Below are 12025 nucleotides of genomic sequence, written 5' to 3' on the forward strand. Positions count from 1 at the left end.
TTTCTTAGCCTTATATGTTTGGATATTGAGGTGGTGCTTCCTGTTTTGGGGAATACAGAACTGAGTAATACATGTCCGTTCCCTCAAAACACTCTTAGGAATGAAAGAACTTAATTTTTGATTAATTAATTTTTAAACTATATTTAAAAAGATATGAAATTTCTATGTAATATGTGCTATTTTGAACTTTTTAATAATGCTGTCACTTATATTTGAATTTAGTTTTCATGGGTCTCTTGCAACTATCCACCATTTCGAAAGGTGAAGGGAGAAGTTCTGAGGGAACCAGGGAAATGTGATTGATATGAATGGACAATTATTTTCTAAAATCATAGTAGAAGTAATTTTCAACCTTAGGATTTTTCACAATAATACCATAAGTGGAAAATTATCCATCTTACATCAAGCTTTTAAATGTGCATTGATTTTTTCAGAACCAATCAGTTTTGGTAAAATTCAGAATCAGCAGATTTGTTTGAATTATAAATCTACAATTTATTTGTCAATTGACATTGAACAACTATTTTCTCACTACCTGAACCTCACTTTTTTTCTTGTCTAAAAAGGATAGTAATATCTACCTTACCTATTTTATGGGATTTTAATGTTGATTCAAAATGTATGTGAGTACATTTTGCAAACCTGAAGAGAATTCTATGAACAAGATATTTGGATTTGTGTCTGACATCTTTTAAATTGTATACATTTTCTTAAAATTTTTTGATAAATATTTTCATCACAAGGAAAAAATTGTGTCCATATGCTCTTTTTCCAACAAATGAAATACATATAAAGAATGATACTTAGTACATATTGTTTGAAATACTTGTTTCATCCTGACTTCTGTTTTAAATTTTCATTAGGACATGTGACTGTTTTGAGTTTGACTCAATGGAGTTCTAACTGGAAGACTCTCTGGCTTCACAAGCCTTTCTACTTACAGTGAGACACTAAGTAGGAGCAGAAAGTGAAAACTATTACCCATTGGCAGCTCATTGTACAAATCTTTTGCTTTTTGTCGTCTTTGAAATTTATATCTTTTTTATGCCGAGGGCTAATGTGACAAGGTCAAATGGTATTAGGTTTTCACTAATGTCCTTTGTCTTTCTGGTTTGAATTTTCTTAGGAAAAATATACACAGAATGTCAGTAAAAAGAAAAGTTCTAGAGGGTTTTTTTTTTTAACTTAAAGATTCTACTATTAGGTTTCTACCAACCTAATGAATAGTCATAAAGGTGAACAAATAGCCAGTTTCTTGATTAAAAGTTCCCAAAAAGAAAAAGAACATGGTTCTAGAAACATGGCTATCTGAAAAGATAAAATTTCTATATTATAAAAATATTTGGTCAAATAAAATATTTCTTTACTTGAATAGATATTTGAAAAGGAGATTTTTGTTTTTAATTCCAGAACTTTATTGGTTACTTTTACTTGATGCCTTTATATAACAGTTTTTCTTATATGTTGCTTTGTAACCTTTTGGTTGAAAACATGATATACTCTAAAAAAGGACGAAAACTCATTATTGCTTAATCTTTCCAAATCCCTTTAGTAGAAGAGCAAAGAATATTAGAAATATATTAAAGGTAGAAGACAGATAATATATTTGTTGTTAATAAGTGAATTTATTAAAATAATATTTTTACTTGAATAACTTCAATTTCTTACTTGCAATAATGCTATAGAACATGCCTCAATAAGATATTGGGGCTTAAATCCATTAGGTACACATTGACAAAGTTTTAATTTTCATCTTTTTTTATTTCTCTTTTTTTTCTGTGTATGTGTGACATTTCAGTAAATTTTACTATTAAGGACTGTATGTACAAATAATGAAATATATGTATAAATGTAAAGGCCAGTATTTTTTCACTTTTTCTTTTATTAGCTTGGATTTTCCCCCTGGAAATTGTTTTTAAGAAGTAATGTTGTATAGGTTTAGTATACATAGTAATATTGTATGTATTTAGTATTGGCAACATTCGGAAAGATCTTCCAGCCTATTATTTAGTCTGTTTTTCATAGGTAGTATCTTCTGACTTCCTGCTAATATACAACAGGTTAGTGTAAGAGAGGAATCAAGGCCAATACAAGGGAAAGTTTTGTGTCAGATCCATGAGGCCTCAAATCACAGTATTATTCTATAAATTTCTGAACTTAGAATGATAGTTTTGTTTTGTTTTTTTCATTACTGGGAGCTATTAGAAATAAAGATGTAGAAATATGCCAGGCCAACTAGAGAAATCACTGGATATTAATGCATACTACTTTTTGTACCAAAAGTGTTTCTTCAATGGAAGCATATTTTGAATAATTATAGAGTTCCAACATTTATAGGGGAATTAGTCAGAACACATTTGTATTTGTGATGAGAATATTTTATGTGAAATAATTCTTGTTTAAAGATTCTTGTTTAAATCTTATTTAAAGATTTAAATGATTTGGCTTAATTTTTATTCCCAAATATCTAGGGTACTGTGATATTATGTCCAGAGTAAGTGTAGATTTGTCTTAGAAATGCAAATTAAACCAAAGTTAATTTTTCCTTCATGGCTTTTTTTTTTAATTCCAATGATGTGAATATTTTGAATATCATGTTTCTTGCTTGAATACGGGCTCTGAATGACAATTTTGTCTTGGAAAATAATAGAAACTTTTTAAAGTAGGAGAAGAGTTTATTATTATTAGAATTTGAGTGCACATAATTTAATGAGTATTGATTTTAAGTATTTATAAATTTTATAAGTTTATCCTACTGATATAAACATTTTCTATTATTGTCATCCTTTGATGCATATTTCCAATTTATAAATAACCTAGTATAACTTTAGATACTTAGAATACATGTACTTTCAATCTAGTAAACAAACATTTTAAAACTTAAAAACAAAACTAATGACTCTAATCAGTTATCTGCAAAAATTTAAAATAAATATTTTTATGATTTTTATCTTCTAATGGTTTGTTATGTGTTTGATCCAGGAAAATAACATATAAATAACATAAATTATCTATAAATTTGGCCTTATACAAAGACAAAACAAAACATTAGCAATAATATATGCACTTGTCTTTATTTAAATATCACACATACATTAAAATCCATGTTTTTGTGATTGAAATTGGCAATTTAATATTTCTCTTTAGAAATGAGTGTAAATTTTCTATTATAGAAAACTTGTATAAACATTGCATTTTATTAAGCACTGTTAATAAATGTTATTAAAATTGTGTTTTAGTATACAAATGCAATTGTATATATAGTTATATAAATGCATATCATTATACAATTGTGTTATATAATGTATAGTTATATAGTTAGTTCAATAATGTTAAGGACATTCCAATTTAAAATTTTCATGAATTCTATTTATTTATTTATTTTTTAGCTTGACAAAAATCACACCACTTTATCATTTTGTTTCTCTGGAAAAATTGGATGTCAGCAACAATTGTCTTTCTGGTAAGTTTAGAATGATATAAAATTTTTAAAACAATAAACTTTTGAGTTTCTCTTCCAAATACGATGAGGAATTGTTTTATATAGATGTGTTAATGGTATTTACAAACCATAGTGTATATATATGTATAAATGTATACGTAGTTGTATACAAGGTCTGTCTAGAGAGTATCCAGCCATGTAAAATGAAAAATAGAGACATTTATTGAAGAAGATACAAGACACAAGAAACATATACATAGGATGATGATGCCTCAGTCCCCTTCAGAGTAGGCACCTTGGGACCTCACACAGTTCTCCCAATGGCCATCAACTGCCTTGTCATATTTTCCTGAATCTCACTGAAGGTCTGAAATCTCTTCACTTTCAAAGGTGATTTTAGTTTGAGGAAATGCCAGAAGTCACGGGGTGCCAAATCTGGGTTGTGAGGGTGCTGAGTCACCTGGGTGATTTGATGTTTTGTCAAAAGACTGCACAAGATGTGATGCATGAGCTGGAGCATTGTTGTAATGAAGCTGCCAATCACCAGTTGCCCATAGCTGTGGCCTTCTGAATCATCCAAATAGTTTCCATGGAGGAATGTTCAAGCTTAACACAAAATTTGATGCAGATTTGTTCATCTACTCCACTCAGTCATTTTGAATGTGACAGCCACACAGTACATACATTCACTCAGTGGCATCTACCATCCCAACTGAGTAGTCCAGTGAAGTCTTCATTGTTCTTGCATTTGCATTTCAGTCCAACCTCCTTGGTTGCCAGGTTACATCGATGTTACACAAACTGTTCATGTTATATTAACAATGGTTGGACTTTTTCTGGTCAGACCTCTTATCTATATGTATATACACACATGCATAATAAGGTATAGAGGAGGAAGAATTTCTCTTCTGCCTTCTTAAGTTCTTAGGCTGAGACTAAGAATTAAACTGACACTAGACAAACAAAAAATATTACATGTTTTAAATGTTTTTTTTTCACATATACATGGGAGTTATCAAAAGAAAAAATGAAGATCCCAAGAAGCAATTAGAATTGATCACTAATAAGTAAATTGAATAAGAATAGTAAATTGTGAAAATGTGACAAAGCAAAGATGCTTGGGTTAAGGAGTTTAATTAAATGGAAAAGCAACTAAGAAATAAGGATTAGTTTAACAGTTTGTACACATTTCTCTTAGCTTCTGTTTCTGTCCTTGTGATAAGAATGTCTCTTTCCTCCTGGTATAAGGAGGGCATATTTCACACACAAATTTCATCTCCTACTTTGAAGAAAAATAAGGAAGATCAGAGGACCTCTGCGTCTGCTGTTTTTAGAGTTCTCTCTGGCCTATTGAAGCTGTGTGTTCTGAGCTTCTTGAAAAGCCTGATGAAATAATTACACATTTTTCCACTTTTTAAAATCATATTACTTCCATTTCTTTGGTAGACCTGGGCATATGTCAAACTTACATCATTACTTAAAATTCATATATCTTTTAACCGTGAATAAGTACACTAGTGAAGATGAGTAAACAAACTTGTGTAACTTGTTGATTTCTAACAGATATAGACATCCATTAGAAGTATATTAAGGAATGATGAATTGACTTGGTTAACTAATTTCCCCAAGGTTTGCCCATCCCAACTCCCCGTAAGTCCTCTCATAAAGACAACTATAGCTCCAATTTGTCACCATAGGTTAATTTTGACTGTTATACATCTTTATAATAATGAGATTAAACAGTACATTCACTTTGCCTCCAGTTTTCTTTGCTGAGCATTCATATGATATTTCACTATGTTCTTTATATCATTAGTCTTTTCTTTTTTTTTTTTTTTTGCTGAAGTGTAGTCCATTGTATGAATATAAAATATATCATGATTTCTTTGTACATTCTCCTGTTGATTGGTATCTTAATTGCTTGTGGTTTGGAGCTACTGTGATTATAAGTTCCTATGGAAATTCTTGTACAAATGTTTTTGTGGATATATGTTTACAGTTCTCTTGGGTAAATGGGTAAGAGGGTAATTTCTGGTTAATAGTATAGGTGTATGTTTAACTTGATAAAAAATTGAGAAAACTTTCTTCCAAAGTAGTTGTAACATTTTACAGCTCCACATGCAATGCATGAATGTTCCATTGCTTGATTCTCCAGGATGTTTTGTGTTTCATTGTGTTATTTTATTATGGTTTTAGTTTGCATTTTCCTGATGAAGAACGAGATTGTGCTTCTTTACATACATTTATTGATGATTTCTCTATATTCTTTTATGTCTATTCAAGTGTCTTAACATTTTTTAAAATTTGGTTATTACTTTTTATTGATTTATATACATTTTTATACATTTCATGTATCTTGAATGAAGTTCTTGTCAGATACATGTTTTGTAAATTTTTTCTCCCAGCATACTTAAACTTATTAATTTTATTTTTTATTTTATTTTTAAGTATATTTTATTGATTATGTTGTTACAGTTGTCCCAATTTCTATTCCTTTGCTCCCCTCTTCTAAGTAATCCCACCCCACTTAGTTCATGTCTATGGGTCATTCATATAAGTTCTTTGGCTTCAACCTTTCCTATATTATTCTTAACTTCTTCCTGTCTATTTTGTACCAACCAATTATGCTTCTTAGTCCCCGTACCATTTCTCCATTTCTCCCTCTCCCCACTCCCAGCTGATAACCCTCCAAATGATCTCCATACCTATGATTCTGTTCCTGTTCTGTTGTTTGCTTAGTTTTTTTTTGTTTGTTTTATTTTTTAGATTCAGTTGTTGATAGTTGTGAGTTTGTTGTCATTTTAATGTTCATCTTTTTCCTAAATAAGTTCTTTGAATATTTCATATAATAATGGCTTGGTGATGATGAACTCCTTTAGCTTTACCTTGCTTGGGAAGCACTTCATCTGCCCTTCCGTTCTAAATGATAGCTTTGCTGAAAGGAGTAATCTTGTTCGTAGGTCCTTACTTTTCATCACCTTGAATACTTCTTGCCAGCCGCTTCTTGCCTGCAAAGTTTCTTCTGAGAAATCAGCTGATAGTCTTATAAGCACCCCTTCGTACGTAACTCTCTGCTTTTCTCTTACTGCTTTTAAGGTTCTCTCTTTATCTTTAACCTTTGACATTTTAATTATGATGTGTCATGGTGAGGTCCTCTTTGGGTCTAGCTTGTTTGGGACTCTCTCTGCTTCCTGGACTTGTACGTCCATTTCCTTCACCAAATTTGGGGAGTTTCCCTTCATTATTTTTTCACATAAGCTTTCAATTTCTTGCTCTTCCACTTCTCCTTTTGGCACCCCTATGATTCAGATCTTGGCACATTTAAAGTTGTTCCAGAGGTTCCTAAGCCTCTCCTCATTTATTTTTCAATTCTTGTTTCCTCATTCTGTACTGTTTGACTGTTTTTTTTCCCTTATGTTCCAAATCATTGATTTGAACCCCGTTTTTGTTCCCTTCACCATTGGTTTTGTGTGGATTTTCCTTCATTTCATTTAGCATAACCTTCACTTCTTCCCTTATGTGTTTGCCATATTCAAGCATATCTGTCAAGTCTGTGAAATTTTTTATCACCAGTGTTTTGAACTCTTCATCTGTTAGGTTGGTTATCTCTTTGTTAGGTTAGCTATCTCCTCACTGCTTAGTTCTCCCCTGGAACCTTGATCTGTTCCCTCTTTTGGGCCATACTTCTCTGTCTCCTCATCTTGACAGGCTCCTGTGTTTGTTTGCCTCTGTGTCTTAGGTAGAGCTGTCATACCTGTTATGTTGTAAGGCACAGAGCCTTAGGTATTTGTCACTATGGGTGACCTATTTCACCATGTTGTGCTTTCTGTGGGGGAGTGGTCTGAGAGGGAACAATTCGACTTGCTCAGCACTTGCCCCTTTCCAGGCACTTCTCCCACTTTCGTATGGGAGTGGCGCCTCTCTAGCTGTTGGTTTGGCCATTGTTCTCAGAGTGGGTGGGTCTGCAGATGTCCTAGGACCATTGGGGCCCTTTAAACAAGTGGACTCTGCTGAGAAAACAGCAGTTTATTCCTCCACCCCAACCCCCACTGGTTTGCAGAGTCAGAAACAAGGAGGCTTTATTTTCCCTGGCGCTGCAACTGTGAGCTGTGCAGTCTGGTCTGGAGCTGGGAGGGCTTCCCAGGTATTCCTCCTGACTTTTTAAAACATGGGACTGCACTTTCCGCCAACCTGTCACTGCTGCCACTGCCACCGCTGCTGCTGCCACCACACTGCATCCTCTCCACTCTAACTGCACCCCTCCTACCTGTCTGGATGAGTACTTATTCTTTATATCTTTGCTTGTTGGACTTCCATGCAGCTCAATTTTCTGGAACTTCTGGTTGTCTCTAGTTTTGAGGTAGTCCTGTTCCTTCTTAGTTGTGGAGGGAGATGCAGCATGTCTGTCTAGGCCTCCATCTTGGCTGGAAGTCAACTTATTAATTTTATTAATGTTACCTGTAGATGAGCAGAAGTTTTAAGTTGTGATGAAATTTATCATTTTTGAATGTTTTTTTTTTTTTTGAGTCCTTTGTGGTATCTTCCAACCCCCAGAGTGAGATGATTTTCCATGCTTTATAGCTTTCTTAGATAGGTCTATGACCTATGTCATTAATTTTTATAAATGGTATGAAGTAAGGGAGAAAGTCATTTTTTAAAGTATATTTTATTGATTATGTTGTTACAGTAATTCCAATTTTTTTCCTTTGCTCTCCTCTGCCCAGTACCCCCCCCTTTCCTCCAGCAATCCCACCCCCCTTAGTTCATGTTCATGGGTTGTGCATATAAGTTCTTTGGCTTCACCCTTTCCTATATTATTCTTAACATCCCCCTGTTTGTTTTGTACCAACCGATTATGCTTCTTAGTCCCTGCACCATTTCCCCATTTCTCCCCCTCCCCACTCCCAGCTGATAACCCTCCAAGTGATCCCCATACCTATGATTCTCTTCCTATTCTGGTTTGCTTAGTTTGATTTTGTTTTTATTTTTTAGATTCAGTTGTTGATAGTTGTGAGTTTGTTGTCATTTTAGTGTTCATAGTTTTGATCTTTTTCTTAACTAAAGTCCCTCTGACATTTCATATAATAATGACTTGGTGATGATGAACTCCTTTAGCTTTACCTTGTCTGGGAAGCACTTCATCTGCTCTTCCGTTCCAAATGATAGCTTTGCAGGATAGAGTAATCTTGGTTGTAGGTTGCTTTTCATCACATTGAATACTGCTTGCCAGTCCCTTCCTGCCTGCAAAGTGTCCTCTGAGAAATCAGCTGATAGTCCTACAGACAGCCCCCTGCAGGTAACTCTCTGCCTCTATCTTGCTGCCCCCAGGACTCTGTCTTTATCTTTCACCTTTGGCATCTCAGTCACGGTGCTTCCTGGTGTGGTCCCCTCTGGGTCCAGCTCGCCCGGGTCCCTCCGTGCTTCCCGGACCTGTATGTCCATCTCCTTCACAAAATTTGGGAAGTTTTCCTCATTTTTTCCAATTCTTGCTTCCTCATTCTGTACTGGTTGACTGTTACTTTTTTTCTTCCTTATATTCCAAATCATTGATTTGAACCCCGGTGTCCTTCCCTTCACTATTGGTTTTGTGTGGATTTTCCTTCATTTCACTTAGTATTGCCTTCACTTTTTTCCTTATATGTTTGCTGTATTCAAGCATATCTGTCAAGCCTGTGAGCATCTTTATCACCAGTGTTTTGAATTCTTCATCTGTTAGGTTTTCTATCTCCTCATAGGTTTTCTATCTCCTCATTTCTTGTGTTGGCTATCTCCTGTCACTTAGTTCTCCCACTGGAACCTTGATCCATTTTCCCCTTTGAGTCATACTTCTCTGTCTCCTCATTCTGACAGGCTCCAGTGTTTGTTTGCCTTTGTGACCCAGGTAGAGCTGTTGCTCCTGTTATGTTGTAAGGGGCAGACCCTTAGGGATTCATCAGTACAGGGTGACCTGTTTCACTACGTTGTTGCGCTGTATGTGGGGGAGGGGTCTGAGAGGGAACAATGCCGCCTGCTCAGCACTTGCCCCTTTTCCAGGCACCTCTCTAACTTCTGCACCAGACTGGCACCTCTCTAGCTGCTGCCCTGGCCATTGTTTCCAGAGTGGGTGGGTCTGCAGACGTTCTTGGACTGTGGGGACCCTTTAAACAAGTGGACTCTGCTGAGACCGGCCGTTTCTGCCTCCACCCCAACTCCCACTGGTCTGCACAGTCGGAAGCAATGAGGCTTGATTTTCCCCAGTGCTGGGACCATGAGCTGTGTGGTCTGGTGAGGAGCTGGGAATGCTCCCCAGGTGTCCCTCCTGACTTTTTAAAACGTATGACTGCACTTTCTGCCAGCCTGCCACTGCTGCCGCCACCACACTGCATCCTCTCCACCCAGGCTCCGCCTGTCCTACCTGTCTGAATGAGTAGTTCTTCTTCATGTCTCTGTTTGCTGGACTTCCATGGAGTTTGATTTTCTGGAACTTCTGGTTGTTTCTAGTTTTAAGGTAGTTTATTCCTTCTTAGTTATGGAGAGAGATGCAGAGTGTCTGTCTACACCTTCATCTTGGCCAGAAGTCCAATTTTCTAAATTCAGATTATAATACAGATGTTTAGTTGTTCCAGCTATATTTGTTGAATAAGCATTTTTGTCATTGAATTATTTTGGTGTCTTTTCAAAGTTGATTTACATTTGGCTACTTTGGACGTGTTTCTATTAACTGCTTTATCTTAAGAAATGCTCATGATTTTCCGTTTCTTTTTATATCTAGTTTTTTAACTGTATGTTGAACATTTTACATATTACAGTTTATTTACTGAGTTTGGACATTATTTTCTTTCCTTTAAAGGGTGATAAGTTTAATTCTGGTAGGCAGTTCAAGTGTTGATTGGCAATTTTTTTTGTCAGTCTTAACACCTAGCCCTCATCTAAGGACCTGTGATAAATCTTCACATAGACTTCTTCCCCCAACTCCCTCTCCCACAACATATACATACAAAGCTTCTTCTCAGTACTTTTTACCATAAATTCCATCATCAAGTCTATTCTTTGCCCTCTCACTCAGCAAAACAGCCTCTTTGCTTGGTCTCCACTCTGTTACTCTGAAGTGGTAAAATGCTTTCAGGCAGAAAACCACTGTGATTATAGGCTCACCATGTATGTTTCCCTTCTCTCAGAGTCAGGCTTAAATACAGGTGCTTTATATATATAGACCAGTTTTATGATTGTGTTTCTAGGAGTCAGCGATTTCAACATAAATTACTCTGTAATCTATTTTTACTTTTGAAAGTTTAACAGGTCCATGTAATTCTATTTAAGGATATCTTCAATTCTACCACTTATACCATTACTTCTTAAAATTTAATTTAATTTTTTAGTTGTTTAATTATATATTATTGCTTATGCTATTGCAGTTGTCCCAATTTCCCACCTTTCCTCCCCTCTGCCTAGCCCTCCCATTCCCTAAAGCAATTCCCTTCTCCCCCTTGTCCATATTCATGGGCCCTGCATATATGTTCTTTGGTTTCTCTATCACATGTGCTGTATTTTGCATCTCTATGACTATTCTGTAACTACCTGTTTGTACTTCTTAATTCCCTTCGCCTTTTTCACCCATCCCCTGACCCCCTACCATTGGGAAACCATCAAAACATTCCCTGTATCTATGGTTCTGTTTCTGTTCTACTTATTTTGTTTTTTAGAATCAATTGTTGATAAATATGTGTTTATTGCTATTGTATTATTCATATTTTTCTTCCTCCTCCTTCTCCTTCAAGAACACCCTTTAATGTTACATATAATACTGATTTGGTAATGATGAACTCCTTTAGCTTTTTCTTGTCTGGGAAGCTCTTTATCTGTCCTTCTGTTACTGGGGAGAGATCCTAGTTGGGGCTCCTCCAGCCCCCCGCCCAAAGCTTGTTTCTTAGTTCTTGCCTTGCTCACAAGATAAGGATTAAAGTGAGAGGCAACACATATAGTGTCAATGATATAGCAAGTTTATGAAATACATATCAGTACAAAGCTGCAAGCAGGCACCCAACTAGTCTTAATTCACCATGTATGGAGGAAATAAACTTGTTAGTAAATTTATTAGTAAGTATGTTAGTAAATTTGTTCTATACACTTGAGCTCAGGCTACAAGTGGGCACCTGGCTAATCCGAGTATGCTATTGGTGTTATATACCTTAGTCAGCTTTTAGGTTCCCCCTCCTTCTTCCCCTTCTAAACCTTGGGAATATTGTACAACTACAAAGGCTGTCTTCCTCAGCTAGTGAGGCTCTTCGTCTTAGTCAAATGCTACAGAGGCTTCCTTTCCCAGCACAGTCTCAAGGACTCCCCTTCTGCTGCCCTATCCCTGCTTGTTATGTTCAGAACACCTGGCAGTCTTATTGGACCAGGCTCAGGACTACTTGGTTAATTGGTGAGATATGACTCCCTTTTGTTTCCAGCCTCATGTTTTAAGTTCTTTATTAGGTTGTAATGGCAGGAGCTCTACTTTATTTTCCCTCTGGCCACTCATTTCTAACTGTTACTTAATGTAACACTTCCATTCTAAATGATAGCTTTGCTGGGTAATCTTGGTTTTGGGTCCTTGCTTTT

The 12025-nt window shown here is 35.6% G+C and overlaps 1 protein-coding gene across 1 annotated transcript in view; it reads left to right on the forward strand.

The window, feature by feature from the left end:
- The window catches only part of LRRIQ1 (leucine rich repeats and IQ motif containing 1), a 264993-nt gene that overhangs the window by 85012 nt on the left and 167956 nt on the right, over positions 1–12025 (forward strand). The window contains exon 13 of the mRNA XM_090275671.1: positions 3390–3463. Within this exon, the coding sequence (XP_090131797.1) occupies positions 3390–3463 (74 nt within the window). The remainder of the gene's footprint in view (positions 1–3389; positions 3464–12025) is intronic.

Source organism: Furipterus horrens, unplaced genomic scaffold (assembly GCF_987537825.1).
Source record: "Furipterus horrens unplaced genomic scaffold, mFurHor1.1.pri manual_scaffold_4, whole genome shotgun sequence".
Lineage (NCBI taxonomy): Eukaryota > Metazoa > Chordata > Mammalia > Chiroptera > Furipteridae > Furipterus > Furipterus horrens.